The sequence below is a fragment of the Lontra canadensis genome, unplaced genomic scaffold, assembly GCF_010015895.1.
Source record: "Lontra canadensis isolate GAN:19392208 unplaced genomic scaffold, GSC_riverotter_1.0 scaffold127, whole genome shotgun sequence".
In the NCBI taxonomy this organism is placed as follows: Eukaryota; Metazoa; Chordata; class Mammalia; order Carnivora; family Mustelidae; genus Lontra; species Lontra canadensis.
The window spans coordinates 1,742,462-1,768,017 of NW_022631121.1; the positions used below are offsets into that span (position 1 = coordinate 1,742,462).

At 56.1% G+C, this 25,556-nt stretch overlaps 2 protein-coding genes across 2 annotated transcripts; one reads left to right on the forward strand and one right to left on the reverse strand.

Annotated features, from left to right (window-relative positions):
* Positions 1 to 3,050: 3,050 nt before the first annotated feature.
* Positions 3,051 to 5,729, reverse strand: LOC116857866 (transcription factor SPT20 homolog). Its single transcript, XM_032842331.1, has one exon. It carries the CDS (start codon positions 5,727 to 5,729, stop codon positions 3,051 to 3,053), a length of 2,679 nt encoding a protein of 892 aa, XP_032698222.1.
* A 13,847-nt stretch (positions 5,730 to 19,576) lies between these two features.
* Positions 19,577 to 22,256, forward strand: LOC116857867 (transcription factor SPT20 homolog). The gene is given in 2 exon segments (XM_032842333.1): positions 19,577 to 20,935; positions 20,937 to 22,256. Coding segments are annotated over 2 exon segments (2,679 nt in total).
* The last annotated feature ends 3,300 nt before the right edge of the window (positions 22,257 to 25,556 follow it).

Sequence of the window (25,556 nt, forward strand, 5' to 3'; positions counted from 1 at the left end):
TTTTCTTTGGTATCCATATTCTCCCCATCACAGCTGGAGCGTAACACAGCACAAGGCACATGGTAAGTCCTCCCTACACAATTGTGTGAATAAATACACACTCTGGGATTTTACTTCAAGGGTGTTTACCCTTTCCTGTTCATCAGTGTGGCAGCTGCCTCAAATGGCCAGTCTTGGATGGGGATGATTAGAAGCAAATAATCAAAGATCACCAATGGTAATTTGACAGAAACACTACTTTATTTATTGTCTAGGAAGGGAGTGACACATTATTCAAGAAAAGTTCACCTATATCTCCCTGTAGTACGTTATAATCATGAACAACATAGCTTTAAATTTCCCAAGTCTGTTATGTGCATATTTTTTCGAAATACCGTACAATACTGTACAGGAATTTTCCTCCCAATAATTTCCATAATATTTTCCATAATAAATTCCATAATATTTTCTTTTCCCTAGCTTACTTTATCGTAAGAATACAGTATTTAATACATATAAAGACAACATACGTGTTAGCCAAGTGTTTAGGTCAGCAATAGGCTAGTAGGAGTTAAATTTTTAGTGAGACAAGAGATACAGATTTTTGACTTTGCGGGGAGTCGGCACCCCTCACCTCACACTGTTCAAGGGTCGCCAGGACCTAGAGGGCAAAAGGAAAGAAGTACATCAAATCAGGTGAGATTCGGAGTGCAGGTGTCTGGCTGGTTCCCAAGGCCAAGCGGAAACTCCTCTAAGCCAGTGGTCACCACGCTGGGTCACTTCTAAAAGGCACAGGCACCATTAACGAAGTTGTCCAGGATGGGTTACCTACAGCCCTACCGGGCTCGGCGTCCCTCCCACGGCACATCTGACCTTGGCTTGAGGTTGGCCGAAATCTTCCCTTAGCGGGGCCGGGACAGTACAGCGGGCTTGATCGAGAAGGACCCACCGGTCACCCGCCTCTGCGCTCATCTCTTCGTAAAAGGCCAAAGATTTCCACGATCTGAGGAGAAGCCAGAGTATCGCTCATCTCCTTGGGAGCGGCCAGACCTCATCTCCCTTTTGTGTGAGGGCCAGAGGCAGGCAAGCATGCGTGTGTACGTCGCAAAACAAAGGGCAGGGACACAGGCTGCCCTTTAAAAATTGTAATGCGACAACACGTGAGAAGCTCTCAAAGAAATCCCTGCCCACCAGCGTTCCTAGCAGCAGGACCGACGACGGCCGACAGGTTTCGCCAGCAAGGGGGATGTCCACGGACGGAGACCGGGCAGACGCAGCGAGGTACACGCACACCAGCGCGTAAGGCTCAGCCGAACGAGAACGAGCAAAGCCCGGCGGGGGTGACACCACACGCGAACCTCGACCACACTGCGCCGAGCGAGAGAGGCCGGACAGGAGACGTCACACGCTCTCTGACGCCATCGTCAGCCAGTGTCCAGAACGGGGAAGTCCACAGACGCAGAAAGCAAACGGGTGCTTCCGGGGCCGGGGGAGAGGACGGCAGCCGGTGCTTCGTGGCCACAGAGGCCGCCCTGGGGGTGAGGGAGCTGTTTGGGAAATACAGCTGGTGATGGCACAGCCACGTAAATGCAGCGACTGACGCCCAGCTGTACCCCTGAAGACGGGTGACTGTCGCTCCTGTGAAGTGCGCCTCCGTACAAAGGAAGGGGAAACAGAAAGAACTTCAGGGCTCTCGTGAGCCCCACCGACACGAGAAAGCAGGAACGGACATGGGGGAGCCGGGATGCTGGACAGCCCAGGGGCACCAGGAGGGGACAGGCAGAAACGGGCGGTAGGGGTCCCGCTTCAGAATCTGACCAGAGGTCGCCAACACTTGAAAAGCAAACAAATAACACACATTTTCAAATGCGAAGCTCTTCAATGTCTCCAAATAACCAGGAGTTCTAAACCAAGTAAAGGACCATAGAGGGAGAAAGCAAGACATCCCACAGGTGCCTTTTCGAGGCCAGTGATTGCACCTGGACGAGAGGGGCTGGGCTCTGCGGGGGGCAGCGTGGGCACTGAGTGCAGCCTGGGCGCCGCCACCAAGCAGGGGCGCCCCTGAGCCACTCTGCCCACCTGGGAGGTCTCCCACATCCTCCATATAAGCCTGGCAAGCACATCCTCTCTGGGGAGGTTTCACAGTTTCTTTCAAAACAAATTTGCCAGAATTGCATTTAATACACGGTGCACAAACACTGAAGCACATACCAAGACCGCTCTTCCAAAAGGGGTTTCTGGTAGTTAAAAAGTCACTTCAGTACAGACGATGCACAGGGAAACCATGTGCAAAAAGCTACGTACGCCCTTCCCTTCCCAGGCTACAACACACAGGAAACTTCGGGACCTCGTGCCAAGCAAAGGAAGCCAGTCACTGAAGGACAAACACCCCTTCAGGATTCATACAAAGTATCTGAAGCAGTCCAACTCGGGAAAACAGAAAACAGAATGCTGGGTGCCTGGGCTGGGGGGGGATGGGGAACGGGGAGCTCTGCTGGTGGGGATAGCTGCGCTTTTGCAAGAGAATAGCTCCAGAACCGCCTTGGGAAACCATGTCCATCTACCGAGCATCAACCGAACGAACGGCACCTTCAAAATGGTTAAGGCGGTACATCTTAGGTCAGGATTTTTAGCTCCCCTAAAAATCTGGACAACCATCCTATTCAAGGAGTACCCATGATAACTGTTGTGCGAGTGCAGTTTTACGGTTTTCGAGAAATTATAGTTTCGGGGGTTTCGACGGAACCCGGTTTGGAGCTGGATCTACTTTAGAACATTAACAAGTAAGGTGACCGTCTACAAGGACAGCAACAAAGCGACGACTTTAAGCAAAAACAATCCCAGGGTCTTGCTTGAGTCGCTGCCTTGTTTCTACGAACCGCTCACCAGCTTGTGCTTTCATAAACTGTTTGGACACCGAAACGTAAAACACGGACACATCGAGGAAAAGAAAAAAAAGAAAAAAAACAAAAACCAAAACCAAAAACCAGAACCAAAATGGAAGTCAAAATTCGGGAGGTGATTTGGGCCCATGCTCTGGTGTTTTGTACAAAGAGAAAATACGGCAAGACTCAGGATTTGGGAGGGGAAGGCGGGCTTCTGTCCATTTTACCTTTGGCCTGGCTTGCGGGCTGCGGGCCCAGAGGCAGCCCAGCTGTCTGGGCGGCGACTGTCGTCACGGCCACAGGGCCCTGCAAGATTCTCAACCGTGGTCCCTGCGGCTGGGGCGGCGGCTGCGAGGCAGGGGCCGGCCGCAGTGTGTGCGCGGGACGAGGACCGCTCTGCTCGGGGCTTCTCTGGCTCTCCCCAGAGCCAAGCGGGGCCGACACCGCCGCGTGGGGCTGCGGCAGCTCCCCCTCTCCGGCCCGGTTTAGCATCACAGCCTGCTGAGCAGAGGAGGCCCTTTCTGGACTGGCTGCACCTCTTGCACTTGGACCCTGGGGCCCAGGCCGCTGAGGACCCCCAGTGGAGGCTTGCTGAAGTTGTTCTTGGGAAATCAACTGATAGAGCCGCCGCTCTGGCTGCCGCGCCGTGTTCAAAAGGAGCGAATCTTGGGGAACCTCCAGGAGAGTTACTGGCCTGAGGCCGCAAGCGTGTTTTAAAAATAACTGGACGCGGACCGGAAGACTCCGCGCTGCAGTGGGCACCGCACTGGGCGGCCGAGCGCCTGAGGGCAGGCTGCTGGGCTGGATCCCCGCAGGAGCCTTGGCGCCAGCCTGAGGGCCCTGCCCCGGGCCGGAGCCCCTCTCCAAAGCCCGCGCTCCGCAACCAGGGCCCGCCGCTTGGAGGAGGCTGTGGCCCGCGGAGCTGGCCGTGACCTGGGCGGCCGGGCTGCTCTGCGATGAGCTGGCGGGGGACGGGGTGGTCGCAGGCAGCCTGCTGACTCCAGGGCCCTCCTTCCCAGAGGATTTCGGGGACTTGGCCATGACCGGGGTGGCCGGGGCTCTCAGTGAGGAGCTGGCGGTGGGCAAAGTGCCTGCAGGAAACACGCTCACTCGAATCACTTCCACAGAGGATTTCTGGGCCTTGGCTGGGACCCGGGTGGCCGGGGCTCTCACGGACGAGCTGGCCGGGGACAGGGGGGCTGCAGGAAGCGTGCCCAGTCCGGTCACGCTCACAGAGGACTGCTGGGAGCCGGCGGAGACCCGGCTGGCCGGGCTCCTCTGTGGTGCGCTGGCGGCGGACACGGTGGCTGCTGGAAGCGGGCTCCCTCGATTCACGTCCACGGGGGATTGCTGCGAAGGACTTGGTGGCTTAGGAGCGGGAGCAGGAGATGGAGATTTAAGAAAGCTGCTGGCCTCCCATGGAATAAAACTGTTCCCCGACTGGCTCTTTCCTGAGCTCCAGGGAAGTCTGATGCGCAGAGGGGGCCGTCCCACGCCCTCCCCCTGGACTGGGGACCGAACCGACGCCATGTCAGGCTGTTCTGGGTCGTTCCCGGGAGGAAGCCCACTGAGGCCGCCTGAGCCATCCGACCCGGTGACCGTACAGCTGGCCTTCTGCGGGACCGCCAACTCTGCCCCCGGGACCACCCCGCCGGCCGCAGTCTTTGATCCGGGTGGGACACGGCCGGAACGGTCATCTGTGCAGGGGTGCGGAGGAGACATCTGTCCCTCCCACCCGTCTTCCTTCCAGGGCCTTCTCGCTCCAGAGAAAGGTGGATTATTCGGCGGCGGCGACTGCGGGAAGGTCAGCTCCGTGCTCCGAGGCTCATGGCCGGCTTCGCAGCCACACGCACCACCGTCCCTCACCTCGCCGGCTGCCCAGACTCCCGGAGGGGAGACGTCCCGTTGGGCGGACCTCTTCCCTCTGGCATATTTCTGCACATCCACTTCCGAAGGCACCGCCAAGTCACAGGGTCTCCGCTTCCATGTATCTACGCAGCTCCCCGCTTTAGAAATTTTGAGGTCGTACCACGGACGGTCTTGGCGCTCTCTGCGTTTCCTGCAAGAGGCCCATACTGTCAGCTCAGGAGGAGGGGGACAAGCAGACAGCTCCCGCTGCCGATGCAGAGAGGGGGCAGAGTACCTCCTGAAGCTCCTTTTCATCGGCCCAGTGTTCATCTTTTGCTTGTTATAGAGCAGCCTGTTCGCCACGCAGGCTACTGCTACAGAAGGATCCAGACACAGGGGCTCAGCGGTAGCCAAGATCAGCTGGCTCTCAAGCGACAGTTTGTCTTCCTGGGTCCATTCCTGGCCATCGCTGGTTATGGACTGCACGTCGCAGGCTAACGTCTGCATGGTCGGGCGCAGGAGAATGTGCCTGCTCTGGTAGCCCGGAGGTTCCCCACCGCTGCACTGCCTGTAGTCCCGCACCTGCGCTATGACGCACCCGCGCTGGAAGAGGTTCACCTCCGATTTTTCCAGCACGTCCAGCAGAGCGGGAGGTAATTCTTCAGCATCCAGGTATTCGAGCAATTCGTGTTCTTCGTAGGGCAGCCGAACGGTCTCCGAATATGCTCCGTGTTTGCCCTGGAGCATCAGCGAATATCCCCCCTCTCCCCGGTGCAGGTTGACCACTAAACACGGCAACGACTCTCTCCTCACGAGCTTCTCTAGCAAGTTCACGTTGCTTCGTAGCTCCTCCGGATCCTCAGGCTCTCTCCCACATTCTTCCACATAGATGTCGTAAAGTTTCTCGTAGAGAGATGCTTCCCCACTCGACGAGCCTTTCCTCTTTGGAGGCCTCTGCTGGGCACCTGCGATGACATAGTCCGCACGGTCCAAAGCCCTTTCCAGCGCCTGTTGCATCGTGGTGCAAAAGGGGCCCTAAAGACAAGAGAAAACGCAAGTGCCTTGAGGAGCGGGCCAAAAACCCCGGCTTTCACGTCGAGGTAGAGTCCGGCCCGCGCCGCAACTCCCCCGCGGCGCGGTGAGCCAGGAGCCTCAGTTCCCAGTGGTGGACGGCCGCCGGGAGCCCGCCCCGGGAAAGCAGCACACGACATACCTGCGATCAGGGGAAAACAGCTACACGTGCCCGAGTCGCCACCGCGGGTCCCGACTCCCTGCAGGCTGGGCCGGAAGTGGGCAGGTGGGCGCACCCCCTCCCGCCCTCCCTGCTCTCCCCCCGCCCCCCGTCCCCGCCCCCTGCGGGAGCCTCCGCTGGTGCGCATGTGCGCTCTCTGCAGGCCACCAAGGCAGGCCTCAAGCCTCCTCCTGTTGTTGCCTCCGCCCTGGGGCCACGAGGCCCAGGGCCCGCACTCCCGCAGCAGGGCCACCCCTTTGCTTTGCGCTTAAGGCCCAGGGCACGCCGCCGCCGCCGACGCGCAGGCAACGATCCGAGGAATACGCCCTCTCCGGTCCGGTCCGGTCCCAAGTCCACGCCAGTTCGCGCAGAAATGCGGCTGTCGCCGAAGCCTTGGAAACTGTTCCTTTCCTTTCTGGGCCGGCGCTTCCCCCAGAATTGTTCGCTGTTTCCGAGTCTCCTGTCGTGAACGGCAGGGCTGCGCCTGGTGCCCGTCACCGCTTGCACACACCCCACAGCGCCCGTGGGCAGTAGCCCCTGCCTGCGCCGGGGGAGGCTCGCTGAATCTGGTGCAGGCATCGCCATTCTTCTCCAGTCTTCAGGGGTCCGCCCGGTGGTGGTCCTGTCGCTGTGCGCAAGACATGCCGTTCTGATCCTTAAGTATTGTCCTGGTACTGCCCCGTGTGTCCCGTAAGGGCGCTTTGCAAGGATGCCGTAGGCCACGCGTCTGTCCCGTCTGGGGGCACAGCTCAGCTTGAGACTATCGGTTTGGAAGGGTGGCCTGCCTGTCGTGGGGCTGAGAGCTAGTGTCCCCAGTGACGGCAGCACATTCCAGCGATCAGTCGGACTTGGAGCCCACAGCCGGGATGCTAAGCTTGGGTCTGGAGGGAGCTGATGATGGGGACCTGGAGAACTGAGGGGCCCTTGTTGTCCACAGCCTTGGCTGCCTTGAGATGCGCCGGCCCTCTGGGACAGCTTTTTCAAAGACACCCTTGAGGTTTACGCGAGGCGTAGTGATAATAGCATGTGCACAGAATAGTCCCACAGAGGAAAAGAAGCCAAGCCGAGTCGGAGAAACTGCCGAATTTCACACGACTCTAAACCCGGGCTGGCTTTCAACCCCTGGCAATGGTGCCAGCTGCACGTGTAGTTGATAGGACCGTCAGCCCAGCGAGGATCAAGCACTTTTTGACGGAGAGCTTCTGAGCGACAGATGACCCGGGTTCAGGGAGGGGCAAGAAGGCTTTTCTGCTGGCCATCAGCTGTCTTTGGGCGAGTGGGTACTTGGGGAGCGCCTCCAGGGGGCTTGAGTCCTGTCTAGTTTCTGCCCTCTCTTACGCGTCCTCCCCTGCCTCTCTTTGTCCCACCTCCACTTGCCCGAATCGAGGCTGAGGCTCAGACCGGATGGCGAAAGCGCATTATTCCTGGCAGTAACGCCTCCCGAAGAAGAAAGAAGCCCGAGACTTGTGCGGGCCGGTCGCTCCTGGCCTGGGGAGCGGACTCCCAGCTTCCCAGCAGAGCGGCGGAGGGTCGGGACCCGGTGAGGCCAGCGACGGGTCCTGGGGCGGCAGGCTGAGGGAGAGACCTGCTCTCGGGCGGTCCCCCCCCCCCCCGGCCCATCGGGGTCGGTGCCCCGGAGACGTCGCCCGCCTCCCCTCGGCCCGGCGCCCGCCTCCTGCCTCCTGCCCGGCTCCTCTCTCTCCTCCCTCTCCCACGCGTCTGGGCGGGGGCGGTAGTCCCTGGTCCACCGACGGCCGAACCGCCCCGGGATCCGGAATCCCTGGGGACCGACACCGTGTCTCCTCCACCCCACCCCACCCCAACCCCCCCCCCACGCCCCCCACCCCTCCGTTCGCTCACCGCCTCGAGGGCTCACTCCTTGGCCCCAGGCTGGCGCTGTCGATTGAAGGAATGAATGGTGGGCGCAGCGCTCTAGTTCCCCCAACTGCAGACTCCTCGGGATCTTGCCCAGTAAATACTGTACACCCGTTTCCGAAACGAGGAGGGTACCCGCAGCCAGGTCTTCCGGCTCTGGTGCCCTGGACGGTGCCAGGATCGCCCCACCGGGACGCGGGGTGGGGGCTGCCTGCGCGCCGCGGGCCGTTCAGCCGCATCCCTGGCGCGGTCTGGTGCGTGCCCGTGCCCGTGCCCGTGCCCTTGCCCTCAGTTGCCAGGACCCAACATGGCCCCAGGTGTTGCCAGCTCTCCCTGGCGGGCGGGGAGGGCCGGGGGCAAGATCGTCCCCTGGCGGAGAACCGCCCCACTGTAGACCCGCTCTGGAAACCAGGAGTGTCATCCAAAGGCCGCCCTTTAGCCGATCACCCCAACCGGGGGCACTTGTCACTGGCCAGAGAGAGAGAGAGAGAGAGAGATAAGTGCATCTGCCCCCCTGCCACGGGATGGCCCGGATCCACGGTGTTGCCCTGGCCATGTCCTCGGCTGGGGTTCCCCATAAGTGCTCCCTGGGAAGAGGATCTGAGGGCAGGCGGTTGACCTGGGAGCTCATCCCCAGAAGCACCCGCAGGGGAAAGGGGGTGACCTGGGGACGAAGACAACAGCGGGCACCTCCGTGAGCAGAAGTCCGCTGTGGACCGCTGGTCCCTGAGAGGCAAGGGAGCTGGGGCGTGTGTCTCTCCACTCCTCTCTCTCACTGGCGGAGGACAGCCCTGAAACTGTTCCCTGTCTCTCCGGTTTGCCACTCAGGAGAGCCACCCGTGCTGACGTGGCCACTCGCTACCCTTAGACGGAGAGTCACCGGCGCTGCCACTAGCGCCGCGGCTGCGGGGAGAAGTCCGGCGCCGTGGCGATCCGGGCAGGGCGCCCCTGGCACCCGCTGCACGCGCGATCCGAGCTCAGGGCGAGAAGTGGGCCTTTCCTTCCCCGTGCAGCAGAGAAATGTGTGCTGTCCGGTAGATCTGGCGGTGTGGACGCGGGAAATGCTACCCCGTGTCCGGGTGAAACGGACAGTGGCGTGTGAGGGGGTTGTGTGCGCGCCCATGAGAGAGTGTCCGCTCTTAAGGCCACCGCGGCCTCCAGCGGAGCTTGTGGCCTGCTCCCTAGCCCCCGCCTGGGGGAACCCCTAGGCCTTCTGGCCGCAGGTGCCCCCGGACGAGGCTCTCCCCCGGCTGCGCGTGTCCTCCAGCGTGCGTGCGTCAGTGGGCCTGGCCGCGCTTGGCCGGGGGCTGCAGCCGGCCCCTGCACTTGCACTCCCTAATTGCCTGGTCTTCCCACAAGATGAGGGGGTTTAAAAAAAAAACGCTCCGAGTGCACACCGTCCTTGGAGCCCTTCAGGCACGTTAATGAGCTCACTGGCTGTTTATAAGGACTCCGATGGCTGCCCTCCCCTACAGCAGCCTGACCTAGTTGCACATGCTGAGAAAACTCACGGCCAGGCTAAGCTTTGCTAGTGGGAGAAGAGAGTTCCGTTAATTGCAAGATAATTGAGCTAATTCGCAATTAGCAAACTGGTTTGTGCCATACCCATTGAGGTCCAGGTCTAGATTTTGCCCCCTCTCCCCTGTTGTGGCTAATTAGAGGGACCAGCCAGAGAACAGGGACTGCAGGGAGCAAGGGAAGGTGACGCTACCTTGCTTGTTGGGCTCATCTCTGGTCGACCCCCCATCACTGGCCCTAAGTCTGATGTGTCTTTCCTGTGTTCAGGCCCCAAGACCCAGTAGAGCAAATCTCTGGGGGGATGCTGTAGCTCTGGGAGATCATGTGACTGAAGGCCCCTCCCACAGCCCATTCCAAAGATGGAAAGGCAGACCTTATCCAGAAGCACCATGACAGGGAGAGGGACCACTGCAGTGGGATTTCCCAGCGAGGGTCGGGGGAGAGATTGTGCTCAACTCTGAGTGCAGCATGGGCATATGGGAGTTCAAAGCCAAGGAGCCGGGTGGGAGTCCGTGGGTAGAAGCTTACTAAGAGGAATCATCAGGGATGTGGGAGATCCTGGCTAAACGGAGCCAACAGGTTTCTCTGCTGAAGACAGGCCAGGGTGATCAGGCATGGCAGGGGGGATGGTGGAGGATGAGAAATGTGATGGGGCATGGAGCGTGGGGTGGGGGGGGTTCTGCTTAAACCGAGGGAGCAGGGTTCTGGCCAAAACTGGCTTCTACAAGGACGTTAAGTTGCTTTAGCTTTCGGAAAGTTTGTCCTCTATAATACAATTTAAATCTAGTATTGCTAAGAATTTTTCTTTTGTTCTTAGGACAGATGTTTATTTTACCCAGAATTTACCCACTGGGGACTGGAGTAGTAAAGGAGCACAGTTTCATCCAGCTCTGATGGAAAGATAACTGAAAGGGATTTGACATATCACACCAGAGTCCCCTGGCCATTTGGCTGGACTTTGGAATTGTATTGCTTGCGAATCCTAGAGCCTTGGACTATACCTGAAAATGGGTGGAGAGGTACGTTAGGTCTGTTCCCTAGAAGAAGACCCTGAAATAAGGATGCATATACAAGTAGTTTTTTGAAGTCTGTGCTTTCAAGGGGTGATGGATGCAGAACAGGGAAGGAGAGGAAGCCAAGGCCATGACCTCAGGCCCACCCAGCCTCAGCCTAACCTGATGGGCGAACTCTGGAGTGTGAGTTATGCCTCAGAGATCGTTCCAACGTAAGGCCAGGGAGCTGGGCTTTCACACTCCTGTCCTTGTCTATCCCTGCTTCTTTCTGTTCCAATAACCTAAGAGTAGTCTTCCAAAAAGAGTCTCTGGTAGAGGCCATTAGAAGCAAAACCACACAGAAGCCAGGGTAGAAGGGCGGAGGAACAGTTGACAGGATCCCAGCCGACCTGGGTGGGGCTCAGAGTGTCCACCGCAGAACGTGACCGATCCTAGCACAGCACTGACCTTGAGGGTGGGTGGTGGAGTTTTGCTACTGGGGAATGAAAACTGACCGTATTTGAAGACAGGGACTCTCATGTTCTCTCTGGAAGGGATAGCCGAGAATGGGCTTGAAAGAAGGGCTGAGAACTGGGATGGACCCAGAACTGGAAGGACCCCACTCTTCTCAATGAAGTGTTTAATGCCCTCTGGACCATGAGAGGAGTCATATTTAACACCAGTTAAAAAGTATTTTCTACTTTGTAATGCCATGAAGTTATCCCCAGCTCATCAGTAAAGTCTTAAAACACGTTCTCACCTGCTGTTGTCAGCAACAAGGGCAGGTCTCTACAGGGAGTGTGGCCTACCCCTTATCACCCTCCCCTGCTCCAGGACAGCATTGTCACACGGAGGAAAATGTTGCCACAGGCAGTGGCCCAGAGCAGGAGTTCACAAAGCAGAAAAGGAGGTACCAAGTGGGTGACTCTGGAGCAGACAGATGACAAATCCCCCATTCTTTAAAAAATAAAAGAAAAAGGCCCTTTTGAGGGGAGTAGGGAGAAGCTAGCACTTGGGTTACACAGGATGTGAGAGGTTTTTATAAGAGATGACACCTTCATACCTTAGCCTTGTAAGGAGCAGATTGTTATCAAAATGGCAATGGCACAAGGCATTGACTCTCTGAGACAGATGAACAGATAATGAACGATATTCCCAGAAAAATGTAGGCCAGGAGTCATATCCAGCTTTTATATCTCACAAAACTAAAATTATAGTTGGGGTTATCATCTTTTCTTAGTAATGCATTTTGACTGTAATTTGGTATTAGACAGTGTTATATACTTAGTAACATTAGTCAGCCTTATTAAAATGGATCTGATGACACAAATTTTTTCTTTTAAAAATATTTTAAGATTTTACTCTTTTCAAAATGTAGGATGACTAAAGGAGAGGTACTTTGTCTATAGGAACTTCTTCAGGTAATATAAAATAGTGAGTTTGAATATACATGTAATTTTAATATAGGAATGTGTTATATAAATATTAAAATATCATAAAAATTAAAATTATATATGCACTGGGGCACCTGGGTGGCTCAGTGGGTTAAGCCTCTGCCTTCGGCTCAGGTCATGATCCCAGGGTCCTGGGATCGAGCACCACATCAGGCTCCCTGCTCAGGAAGGAGCCTGCTTCCCCCCTCTCTCTCTGCCTGCCTCTCTGCCTACTTGTGACCTCTGTCTGTCAAATAAACAAAATCTTTAAAAAAAAATTATATATGCACTGAGGCCTACTATTCACCCTTATATCTCTATATTTACCATGTATGTTTATATATCTTATATATTCATATATAATAGCTAAATAATATTTACATATAATATTTTAGAGCTTTATATATAAAATTGTTATACACACACATAAATAGATATGAATATCATTTTATTTTTCTGGGCACCAAACACAGTTTTCAGTTTCTGAGCTACATTTGGTAATTCTTGCAAACCCACACAATCTATGGTCTGGTTTAGGTATTAAAGTGTTGTGGATAATGATAAAATTTTCAGTTTTAGCCCTTGTCCTTGGAAACCTTTCTAAGTGGTAGCACGAGTCTGCTTTTTTTTTTTTTAAGATTTTATTTATTTATTTGACAGACAGAGATCAGAAGTAAGCAGGGAGGCAGGCAGAGAGAGAAGGGGAAACAGGCTCCCCGCTGAGCAGAGAGCCGGATGCGGGGCTTGATCCCGGGACCCTGGGTCATGACCTGAGCAGAAGGCAGAAGCTTAACCCACTGAGCCACCCAGGCACCCCAACATGAGTCTGCTTTTTAACCTCAACAGGTATGGTACAATAGATATAACTGAATCTTTGAATGATGACATTGATCTTGCTTTGCTTCTGGATCCTGACCGCAAATGTTGTTTTCATTATACGTTTCCTGGATGTGAATACGTTTTGGGTCCATTCATTTTCTTCTTAATTTTCCTCCTTCTAGTGTTTTGAGGATCTGGTAATTGAGGTTCTAATGAACTGTAAGCCACATCTAAATAAGAAATTCTTGGGAAGAATTAGAAATGGAGGAGGGGGGAAGCAGAATCTGGTTCCAAAAGTCCTTGCTTGATTATCTGCCACTTTTCATATAAATGTTACTAGGTAGCATGTTCTAGTTTCAGGTGTAAGATAAGGCTTGTCTTTCAAAATCAAAAGGCATATTTTGCTCATGCTTCTTCCAGGGCTCTGATGATTGGATGGAGGAGGTGGAGGCTACTAACTTCTCATTTTCCCCCAAGGTCTGGGGGTGGGGGTGGGGGTGGGGAGAATGTTCCATTTCCCTAGGCTGTTTGGCTGGGTCATTTTCTGTGCAAATACACTGCCAGTTCCCCTCTGGCCTAAACCCCTTACTTATTTTTTTCTGAGATTTGAGATTTTGGAAACAAAACATTTTATAGAATTAAAGAAGGATGACATCCGATGTTCTGGGAACGGCTGCATTCACATTTTGCCCGCACCTTTCTTCCCCCTCAATTCCAGCTACCAGACAACCAGGTTTTGTTAGAGAGGTATGGAGTGCTGCAAATTTAGATTCAGCAAACTTGTGGCTGTGGAAGACAGGTCTTCACAAATTCTTAACAGCATCCATCACATAAAACAGGTACTCCTTTTCTAGCATTGTTATAAAATATTACCACAAACATAGTGGCTTAAAACAACACAGATTTATAATCCTTTTTTTCAGATTTATAATCTTAATGTTCTGGAAGACAGCAGTCGGAAACTGATCTCGCTATGCAAAAATCAAGGTGTTGACAAGGCTGTGTTACTTTTTGGAGACTCTAGAGAGAATCTGTTTCATTGTCTTTTCCAGCTTCCAGAGGTCACCTGTGTTCCTTGGCTCATGGCCCTTTCCTCCGTATTCAAGGTCAGCAGCAAGGCAACTTCCGGGATCTCCCTCTCTCTCTGACTTTCCTGCTTCCCTCCTTCCCACGTGAGAACACTTGTCATTATATTAGACCTATCCAGAAAAGTAAGGATAATCTCAACTCAAGCTCCATAGCTTAATCCTACATGTAAAGTCCCCTTTGCACTGGAAACTAACATGCTTATTGGTTCCAAAGATTAGGATGTGAGCATCTTTGGGGAACCATTATTCTGTCTATTACAAGTACCTAGTTATATGCAAGGCATTGTGCTATGCCCTGGGTAAGTGGTAGTGGGCAAAAATAGCAGTCCTTACTGTTAGGACAGTTTACAGTCTAAAGAACAGCACTAGTCCCCAACTTCCTACAATCGTGACACATGAAAAACAATGTGAATTATGTATGATACCATATAAGTCACCAGAAGCCACTCAATCTCTTCAAGCGAGCCACTCCAAGCCAAATTCAACTCTTTCCTCATTTTCAACTCCTATAACCAATAACTTCTCAAGTCTCACTCAACCAATCTGAGAAATAACTCAAGTATTTCCTTGCAAGCTTGACTAACACTGACCTCATCAGCTGCCACCAGGGCTCTACAGTCACCTGTCACTTGCTTCTTGTCCCCAACCTCACCCCATGCTAGCCCATTGCCCTCATCATGGCACCACTTAGTGTGCTAAACAAGTTACTATTCCTCTTCAAACTGTTCATTACTTCCCCACTGTCCCCAAGAAAGAAAAGAAAAGGGTGCTAAGGCACTCAGAAGGGTGGTGGTAAAGAAAAACACGGCTGAGATTTCATGAGGGCTCACTATGTGCCAGGCATTCTATGAACATGGAATATACAGACTGTCCCACTTAAACTTCAAAATATCATCAACAACATCATTCTACTTTATAAATGAAACACTAGAGGCACAAATGAGGTAAGTGACTTCATCAAGGGCAGAGATAATTAGTGGAAGTAGGGGTTAGGTCCCCAACCTGTAGGAATTCACAAAATGATTCTAAAATGTACATGAAAAGAGTAGGAGGAGTGAAGTAGCCAAAATTACTTTGCAAAATAACAAAATCAGAAATTGATCACTTCTTGATTCAAACATTGTTATATAACTACGGTAATTAAGACGAGGTGGTATGACCTCTGGGTCCTGAAAGATTCCACAACAAATATGAATGAGGGAATTTTTTTTTGCATGATGGAAAAGTTCTATACCTTGATTGCTGTGGTGATTGCATAATGGACCACATTTTTCAAAACTAACAGGTCTGTACACTCGAATATGAAAATTTTACTCTCTGTATATTATACTTAATAAAAAACATTCATGCTTGACCTCAATGAGCATGAACAAATCGGTATACTATTGCAAATTAGGGTTATTTATCTTGCAATTAAATCAATTCACTTCTTCGACTAGTATATCTTACCCTATGTCACAGTGATAAGGAACACTTTCAAAATTAAAAGTTGACAGTGATGGAAATTCTATTCTTGACCAAACTTTAGTTAGGCTCCAGAATCTTCTCCTAGGCCCATGTGTGCACGTCCTTGTAGAAGCCAGTTTTGGCCAGAACCCTGCTCCCTCGGTTTAAGCAGAACCCCCCCCACCCCACGCTCCATGCCCCATCACATTTCTCATCCTCCACCATCCCCCCTGCCATGCCTGATCACCCTGGCCTGTCTTCAGCAGAGAAACCTGTTGGCTCCGTTTAGCCAGGATCTCCCACATCCCTGATGATTCCTCTTAGTAAGCTTCTACCCACGGACTCCCACCCGGCTCCTTGGCTTTGAACTCCCATATGCCCATGCTGCACTCAGAGTTGAGCACAATCTCTCCCCCGACCCTCGCTGGGAAATCCCACTGCAGTGGTCCCTCTCCCTGTCATGGTGCTTCTGGATAAGGTCTGCCTTTCCATCTTTGGAATGGGCTGTGGGAGGGGCCTTCAGTCACATGATCTCCCAGAGCTACAGCATCCCCCCAGAGATTTGCTCTACTGGGTCTTGGGGCCTGAACACAGGAAAGACACATCAGACTTAGGGCCAGTGATGGGGGGTCGACCAGAGATGAGCCCAACAAGCAAGGTAGCGTCACCTTCCCTTGCTCCCTGCAGTCCCTGTTCTCTGGCTGGTCCCTCTAATTAGCCACAACAGGGGAGAGGGGGCAAAATCTAGACCTGGACCTCAATGGGTATGGCACAAACCAGTTTGCTAATTGCGAATTAGCTCAATTATCTTGCAATTAACGGAACTCTCTTCTCCCACTAGCAAAGCTTAGCCTGGCCGTGAGTTTTCTCAGCATGTGCAACTAGGTCAGGCTGCTGTAGGGGAGGGCAGCCATCGGAGTCCTTATAAACAGCCAGTGAGCTCATTAACGTGCCTGAAGGGCTCCAAGGACGGTGTGCACTCGGAGCGTTTTTTTTTTAAACCCCCTCATCTTGTGGGAAGACCAGGCAATTAGGGAGTGCAAGTGCAGGGGCCGGCTGCAGCCCCCGGCCAAGCGCGGCCAGGCCCACTGACGCACGCACGCTGGAGGACACGCGCAGCCGGGGGAGAGCCTCGTCCGGGGGCACCTGCGGCCAGAAGGCCTAGGGGTTCCCCCAGGCGGGGGCTAGGGAGCAGGCCACAAGCTCCGCTGGAGGCCGCGGTGGCCTTAAGAGCGGACACTCTCTCATGGGCGCGCACACAACCCCCTCACACGCCACTGTCCGTTTCACCCGGACACGGGGTAGCATTTCCCGCGTCCACACCGCCAGATCTACCGGACAGCACACATTTCTCTGCTGCACGGGGAAGGAAAGGCCCACTTCTCGCCCTGAGCTCGGATCGCGCGTGCAGCGGGTGCCAGGGGCGCCCTGCCCGGATCGCCACGGCGCCGGACTTCTCCCCGCAGCCGCGGCGCTAGTGGCAGCGCCGGTGACTCTCCGTCTAAGGGTAGCGAGTGGCCACGTCAGCACGGGTGGCTCTCCTGAGTGGCAAACCGGAGAGACAGGGAACAGTTTCAGGGCTGTCCTCCGCCAGTGAGAGAGAGGAGTGGAGAGACACACGCCCCAGCTCCCTTGCCTCTCAGGGACCAGCGGTCCACAGCGGACTTCTGCTCACGGAGGTGCCCGCTGTTGTCTTCGTCCCCAGGTCACCCCCTTTCCCCTGCGGGTGCTTCTGGGGATGAGCTCCCAGGTCAACCGCCTGCCCTCAGATCCTCTTCCCAGGGAGCACTTATGGGGAACCCCAGCCGAGGACATGGCCAGGGCAACACCGTGGATCCGGGCCATCCCGTGGCAGGGGGGCAGATGCACTTATCTCTCTCTCTCTCTCTCTCTCTGGCCAGTGACAAGTGCCCCCGGTTGGGGTGATCGGCTAAAGGGCGGCCTTTGGATGACACTCCTGGTTTCCAGAGCGGGTCTACAGTGGGGCGGTTCTCCGCCAGGGGACGATCTTGCCCCCGGCCCTCCCCGCCCGCCAGGGAGAGCTGGCAACACCTGGGGCCATGTTGGGTCCTGGCAACTGAGGGCAAGGGCACGGGCACGGGCACGGGCACGCACCAGACCGCGCCAGGGATGCGGCTGAACGGCCCGCGGCGCGCAGGCAGCCCCCACCCCGCGTCCCGGTGGGGCGATCCTGGCACCGTCCAGGGCACCAGAGCCGGAAGACCTGGCTGCGGGTACCCTCCTCGTTTCGGAAACGGGTGTACAGTATTTACTGGGCAAGATCCCGAGGAGTCTGCAGTTGGGGGAACTAGAGCGCTGCGCCCACCATTCATTCCTTCAATCGACAGCGCCAGCCTGGGGCCAAGGAGTGAGCCCTCGAGGCGGTGAGCGAACGGAGGGGTGGGGGGCGTGGGGGGGGGGTTGGGGTGGGGTGGGGTGGAGGAGACACGGTGTCGGTCCCCAGGGATTCCGGATCCCGGGGCGGTTCGGCCGTCGGTGGACCAGGGACTACCGCCCCCGCCCAGACGCGTGGGAGAGGGAGGAGAGAGAGGAGCCGGGCAGGAGGCAGGAGGCGGGCGCCGGGCCGAGGGGAGGCGGGCGACGTCTCCGGGGCACCGACCCCGATGGGCCGGGGGGGGGGGGGGGCCGCCCGAGAGCAGGTCTCTCCCTCAGCCTGCCGCCCCAGGACCCGTCGCTGGCCTCACCGGGTCCCGACCCTCCGCCGCTCTGCTGGGAAGCTGGGAGTCCGCTCCCCAGGCCAGGAGCGACCGGCCCGCACAAGTCTCGGGCTTCTTTCTTCTTCGGGAGGCGTTACTGCCAGGAATAATGCGCTTTCGCCATCCGGTCTGAGCCTCAGCCTCGATTCGGGCAAGTGGAGGTGGGACAAAGAGAGGCAGGGGAGGACGCGTAAGAGAGGGCAGAAACTAGACAGGAGGACTCAAGCCCCCTGGAGGCGCTCCCCAAGTACCCACTCGCCCAAAGACAGCTGATGGCCAGCAGAAAAGCCTTCTTGCCCCTCCCTGAACCCGGGTCATCTGTCGCTCAGAAGCTCTCCGTCAAAAAGTGCTTGATCCTCGCTGGGCTGACGGTCCTATCAACTACACGTGCAGCTGGCACCATTGCCAGGGGTTGAAAGCCAGCCCGGGTTTAGAGTCGTGTGAAATTCGGCAGTTTCTCCGACTCGGCTTGGCTTCTTTTCCTCTGTGGGACTATTCTGTGCACATGCTATTATCACTACGCCTCGCGTAAACCTCAAGGGTGTCTTTGAAAAAGCTGTCCCAGAGGGCCGGCGCATCTCAAGGCAGCCAAGGCTGTGGACAACAAGGGCCCCTCAGTTCTCCAGGTCCCCATCATCAGCTCCCTCCAGACCCAAGCTTAGCATCCCGGCTGTGGGCTCCAAGTCCGACTGATCGCTGGAATGTGCTGCCGTCACTGGGGACACTAGCTCTCAGCCCCACGACAGGCAGGCCACCCTTCCAAACCGATAGTCTCAAGCTGAGCTGTGCCCCCAGACGGGACAGACGCGTGGCCTACGGCATCCTTGCAAAGCGCCCTTACGGGACACACGGGGCAGTACCAGGACAATACTTAAGGATCAGAACGGCATGTCTTGCGCACAGCGACAGGACCACCACCGGGCGGACCCCTGAAGACTGGAGAAGAATGGCGATGCCTGCACCAGATTCAGCGAGCCTCCCCCGGCGCAGGCAGGGGCTACTGCCCACGGGCGCTGTGGGGTGTGTGCAAGCGGTGACGGGCACCAGGCGCAGCCCTGCCGTTCACGACAGGAGACTCGGAAACAGCGAACAATTCTGGGGGAAGCGCCGGCCCAGAAAGGAAAGGAACAGTTTCCAAGGCTTCGGCGACAGCCGCATTTCTGCGCGAACTGGCGTGGACTTGGGACCGGACCGGACCGGAGAGGGCGTATTCCTCGGATCGTTGCCTGCGCGTCGGCGGCGGCGGCGTGCCCTGGGCCTTAAGCGCAAAGCAAAGGGGTGGCCCTGCTGCGGGAGTGCGGGCCCTGGGCCTCGTGGCCCCAGGGCGGAGGCAACAACAGGAGGAGGCTTGAGGCCTGCCTTGGTGGCCTGCAGAGAGCGCACATGCGCACCAGCGGAGGCTCCCGCAGGGGGCGGGGACGGGGGGCGGGGGGAGAGCAGGGAGGGCGGGAGGGGGTGCGCCCACCTGCCCACTTCCGGCCCAGCCTGCAGGGAGTCGGGACCCGCGGTGGCGACTCGGGCACGTGTAGCTGTTTTCCCCTGATCGCAGGTATGTCGTGTGCTGCTTTCCCGGGGCGGGCTCCCGGCGGCCGTCCACCACTGGGAACTGAGGCTCCTGGCTCACCGCGCCGCGGGGGAGTTGCGGCGCGGGCCGGACTCTACCTCGACGTGAAAGCCGGGGTTTTTGGCCCGCTCCTCAAGGCACTTGCGTTTTCTCTTGTCTTTAGGGCCCCTTTTGCACCACGATGCAACAGGCGCTGGAAAGGGCTTTGGACCGTGCGGACTATGTCATCGCAGGTGCCCAGCAGAGGCCTCCAAAGAGGAAAGGCTCGTCGAGTGGGGAAGCATCTCTCTACGAGAAACTTTACGACATCTATGTGGAAGAATGTGGGAGAGAGCCTGAGGATCCGGAGGAGCTACGAAGCAACGTGAACTTGCTAGAGAAGCTCGTGAGGAGAGAGTCGTTGCCGTGTTTAGTGGTCAACCTGCACCGGGGAGAGGGGGGATATTCGCTGATGCTCCAGGGCAAACACGGAGCATATTCGGAGACCGTTCGGCTGCCCTACGAAGAACACGAATTGCTCGAATACCTGGATGCTGAAGAATTACCTCCCGCTCTGCTGGACGTGCTGGAAAAATCGGAGGTGAACCTCTTCCAGCGCGGGTGCGTCATAGCGCAGGTGCGGGACTACAGGCAGTGCAGCGGTGGGGAACCTCCGGGCTACCAGAGCAGGCACATTCTCCTGCGCCCGACCATGCAGACGTTAGCCTGCGACGTGCAGTCCATAACCAGCGATGGCCAGGAATGGACCCAGGAAGACAAACTGTCGCTTGAGAGCCAGCTGATCTTGGCTACCGCTGAGCCCCTGTGTCTGGATCCTTCTGTAGCAGTAGCCTGCGTGGCGAACAGGCTGCTCTATAACAAGCAAAAGATGAACACTGGGCCGATGAAAAGGAGCTTCAGGAGGTACTCTGCCCCCTCTCTGCATCGGCAGCGGGAGCTGTCTGCTTGTCCCCCTCCTCCTGAGCTGACAGTATGGGCCTCTTGCAGGAAACGCAGAGAGCGCCAAGACCGTCCGTGGTACGACCTCAAAATTTCTAAAGCGGGGAGCTGCGTAGATACATGGAAGCGGAGACCCTGTGACTTGGCGGTGCCTTCGGAAGTGGATGTGCAGAAATATGCCAGAGGGAAGAGGTCCGCCCAACGGGACGTCTCCCCTCCGGGAGTCTGGGCAGCCGGCGAGGTGAGGGACGGTGGTGCGTGTGGCTGCGAAGCCGGCCATGAGCCTCGGAGCACGGAGCTGACCTTCCCGCAGTCGCCGCCGCCGAATAATCCACCTTTCTCTGGAGCGAGAAGGCCCTGGAAGGAAGACGGGTGGGAGGGACAGATGTCTCCTCCGCACCCCTGCACAGATGACCGTTCCGGCCGTGTCCCACCCGGATCAAAGACTGCGGCCGGCGGGGTGGTCCCGGGGGCAGAGTTGGCGGTCCCGCAGAAGGCCAGCTGTACGGTCACCGGGTCGGATGGCTCAGGCGGCCTCAGTGGGCTTCCTCCCGGGAACGACCCAGAACAGCCTGACATGGCGTCGGTTCGGTCCCCAGTCCAGGGGGGAGGGCGTGGGACGGCCCCCTCTGCGCATCAGACTTCCCTGGAGCTCAGGAAAGAGCCAGTCGGGGAACAGTTTTATTCCATGGGAGGCCAGCAGCTTTCTTAAATCTCCATCTCCTGCTCCCGCTCCTAAGCCACCAAGTCCTTCGCAGCAATCCCCCGTGGACGTGAATCGAGGGAGCCCGCTTCCAGCAGCCACCGTGTCCGCCGCCAGCGCACCACAGAGGAGCCCGGCCAGCCGGGTCTCCGCCGGCTCCCAGCAGTCCTCTGTGAGCGTGACCGGACTGGGCACGCTTCCTGCAGCCCCCCTGTCCCCGGCCAGCTCGTCCGTGAGAGCCCCGGCCACCCGGGTCCCAGCCAAGGCCCAGAAATCCTCTGTGGAAGTGATTCGAGTGAGCGTGTTTCCTGCAGGCACTTTGCCCACCGCCAGCTCCTCACTGAGAGCCCCGGCCACCCCGGTCATGGCCAAGTCCCCGAAATCCTCTGGGAAGGAGGGCCCTGGAGTCAGCAGGCTGCCTGCGACCACCCCGTCCCCCGCCAGCTCATCGCAGAGCAGCCCGGCCGCCCAGGTCACGGCCAGCTCCGCGGGCCACAGCCTCCTCCAAGCGGCGGGCCCTGGTTGCGGAGCGCGGGCTTTGGAGAGGGGCTCCGGCCCGGGGCAGGGCCCTCAGGCTGGCGCCAAGGCTCCTGCGGGGATCCAGCCCAGCAGCCTGCCCTCAGGCGCTCGGCCGCCCAGTGCGGTGCCCACTGCAGCGCGGAGTCTTCCGGTCCGCGTCCAGTTATTTTTAAAACACGCTTGCGGCCTCAGGCCAGTAACTCTCCTGGAGGTTCCCCAAGATTCGCTCCTTTTGAACACGGCGCGGCAGCCAGAGCGGCGGCTCTATCAGTTGATTTCCCAAGAACAACTTCAGCAAGCCTCCACTGGGGGTCCTCAGCGGCCTGGGCCCCAGGGTCCAAGTGCAAGAGGTGCAGCCAGTCCAGAAAGGGCCTCCTCTGCTCAGCAGGCTGTGATGCTAAACCGGGCCGGAGAGGGGGAGCTGCCGCAGCCCCACGCGGCGGTGTCGGCCCCGCTTGGCTCTGGGGAGAGCCAGAGAAGCCCCGAGCAGAGCGGTCCTCGTCCCGCGCACACACTGCGGCCGGCCCCTGCCTCGCAGCCGCCGCCCCAGCCGCAGGGACCACGGTTGAGAATCTTGCAGGGCCCTGTGGCCGTGACGACAGTCGCCGCCCAGACAGCTGGGCTGCCTCTGGGCCCGCAGCCCGCAAGCCAGGCCAAAGGTAAAATGGACAGAAGCCCGCCTTCCCCTCCCAAATCCTGAGTCTTGCCGTATTTTCTCTTTGTACAAAACACCAGAGCATGGGCCCAAATCACCTCCCGAATTTTGACTTCCATTTTGGTTCTGGTTTTTGGTTTTGGTTTTTGTTTTTTTTCTTTTTTTTCTTTTCCTCGATGTGTCCGTGTTTTACGTTTCGGTGTCCAAACAGTTTATGAAAGCACAAGCTGGTGAGCGGTTCGTAGAAACAAGGCAGCGACTCAAGCAAGACCCTGGGATTGTTTTTGCTTAAAGTCGTCGCTTTGTTGCTGTCCTTGTAGACGGTCACCTTACTTGTTAATGTTCTAAAGTAGATCCAGCTCCAAACCGGGTTCCGTCGAAACCCCCGAAACTATAATTTCTCGAAAACCGTAAAACTGCACTCGCACAACAGTTATCATGGGTACTCCTTGAATAGGATGGTTGTCCAGATTTTTAGGGGAGCTAAAAATCCTGACCTAAGATGTACCGCCTTAACCATTTTGAAGGTGCCGTTCGTTCGGTTGATGCTCGGTAGATGGACATGGTTTCCCAAGGCGGTTCTGGAGCTATTCTCTTGCAAAAGCGCAGCTATCCCCACCAGCAGAGCTCCCCGTTCCCCATCCCCCCCCAGCCCAGGCACCCAGCATTCTGTTTTCTGTTTTCCCGAGTTGGACTGCTTCAGATACTTTGTATGAATCCTGAAGGGGTGTTTGTCCTTCAGTGACTGGCTTCCTTTGCTTGGCACGAGGTCCCGAAGTTTCCTGTGTGTTGTAGCCTGGGAAGGGAAGGGCGTACGTAGCTTTTTGCACATGGTTTCCCTGTGCATCGTCTGTACTGAAGTGACTTTTTAACTACCAGAAACCCCTTTTGGAAGAGCGGTCTTGGTATGTGCTTCAGTGTTTGTGCACCGTGTATTAAATGCAATTCTGGCAAATTTGTTTTGAAAGAAACTGTGAAACCTCCCCAGAGAGGATGTGCTTGCCAGGCTTATATGGAGGATGTGGGAGACCTCCCAGGTGGGCAGAGTGGCTCAGGGGCGCCCCTGCTTGGTGGCGGCGCCCAGGCTGCACTCAGTGCCCACGCTGCCCCCCGCAGAGCCCAGCCCCTCTCGTCCAGGTGCAATCACTGGCCTCGAAAAGGCACCTGTGGGATGTCTTGCTTTCTCCCTCTATGGTCCTTTACTTGGTTTAGAACTCCTGGTTATTTGGAGACATTGAAGAGCTTCGCATTTGAAAATGTGTGTTATTTGTTTGCTTTTCAAGTGTTGGCGACCTCTGGTCAGATTCTGAAGCGGGACCCCTACCGCCCGTTTCTGCCTGTCCCCTCCTGGTGCCCCTGGGCTGTCCAGCATCCCGGCTCCCCCATGTCCGTTCCTGCTTTCTCGTGTCGGTGGGGCTCACGAGAGCCCTGAAGTTCTTTCTGTTTCCCCTTCCTTTGTACGGAGGCGCACTTCACAGGAGCGACAGTCACCCGTCTTCAGGGGTACAGCTGGGCGTCAGTCGCTGCATTTACGTGGCTGTGCCATCACCAGCTGTATTTCCCAAACAGCTCCCTCACCCCCAGGGCGGCCTCTGTGGCCACGAAGCACCGGCTGCCGTCCTCTCCCCCGGCCCCGGAAGCACCCGTTTGCTTTCTGCGTCTGTGGACTTCCCCGTTCTGGACACTGGCTGACGATGGCGTCAGAGAGCGTGTGACGTCTCCTGTCCGGCCTCTCTCGCTCGGCGCAGTGTGGTCGAGGTTCGCGTGTGGTGTCACCCCCGCCGGGCTTTGCTCGTTCTCGTTCGGCTGAGCCTTACGCGCTGGTGTGCGTGTACCTCGCTGCGTCTGCCCGGTCTCCGTCCGTGGACATCCCCCTTGCTGGCGAAACCTGTCGGCCGTCGTCGGTCCTGCTGCTAGGAACGCTGGTGGGCAGGGATTTCTTTGAGAGCTTCTCACGTGTTGTCGCATTACAATTTTTAAAGGGCAGCCTGTGTCCCTGCCCTTTGTTTTGCGACGTACACACGCATGCTTGCCTGCCTCTGGCCCTCACACAAAAGGGAGATGAGGTCTGGCCGCTCCCAAGGAGATGAGCGATACTCTGGCTTCTCCTCAGATCGTGGAAATCTTTGGCCTTTTACGAAGAGATGAGCGCAGAGGCGGGTGACCGGTGGGTCCTTCTCGATCAAGCCCGCTGTACTGTCCCGGCCCCGCTAAGGGAAGATTTCGGCCAACCTCAAGCCAAGGTCAGATGTGCCGTGGGAGGGACGCCGAGCCCGGTAGGGCTGTAGGTAACCCATCCTGGACAACTTCGTTAATGGTGCCTGTGCCTTTTAGAAGTGACCCAGCGTGGTGACCACTGGCTTAGAGGAGTTTCCGCTTGGCCTTGGGAACCAGCCAGACACCTGCACTCCGAATCTCACCTGATTTGATGTACTTCTTTCCTTTTGCCCTCTAGGTCCTGGCGACCCTTGAACAGTGTGAGGTGAGGGGTGCCGACTCCCCGCAAAGTCAAAAATCTGTATCTCTTGTCTCACTAAAAATTTAACTCCTACTAGCCTATTGCTGACCTAAACACTTGGCTAACACGTATGTTGTCTTTATATGTATTAAATACTGTATTCTTATGATAAAGTAAGCTAGGGAAAAGAAAATATTATGGAAATTATTTGGAAAAGAAAACTCAGGTATAGTACTGTGATATGTATATATCAAGTGTAACCTACATTTAAGTGGGCCCACGGAGCTCAATCTTGTGTTTTTCAAGGTTGAACTGTACTGCTGGGAGACAGTGATTTACCTTGCGGTGGGGTAATGGGATGCTTCCGTCCTAGGCAAGCAGTTTTGTGTCAGATCACCATTTGGTGGTCTTTGTATATTTCCTTGTAATGATTCTTACCAAAGGGGGTACTTCATGGAAGGTCCCTTTTGAGGATAGCAACTGGGTATGTTTCGTGAATAAGCTTTACATTTATTTTAGTATCTTAGGAACCTTGAGGCTCTTCCATATCGCAGGTCAAATTCATCATCTTAGTCTGAAATTAGATTCATGCAGTCTGCGTGTTCGTGACTTAACGGCTGACCAACTTGCAGTGGTTGTGTGAAAGAAAGTAAGTGGCCCAGAATGTTCCAACAGGGAGCAAAGGGAATGGTCCAGGAAATGATCATCTAGGAGAATTGGGTGGGGCCAGTATAGCCGGAAATGGCTGGTAATTGCGGCCTCTACCACAGGCATGAGTTTGTCAACAGAATTGTATTTTTTTTTTAAAGATTCTATTGATTTATTTGACAGAGAGAGAGAGAGAGAGAGAGAGAGAGTACAAGCAGGGGGAGTGGCAGGGAGAGGGA

Coding starts and splice junctions, on each gene's coding strand:
- LOC116857866 (XM_032842331.1), bottom strand. CDS start 5,729: ATGCAACAGGCGCTGGAAAGGGCTTTGGACCGTGCGGACTATGTCATC.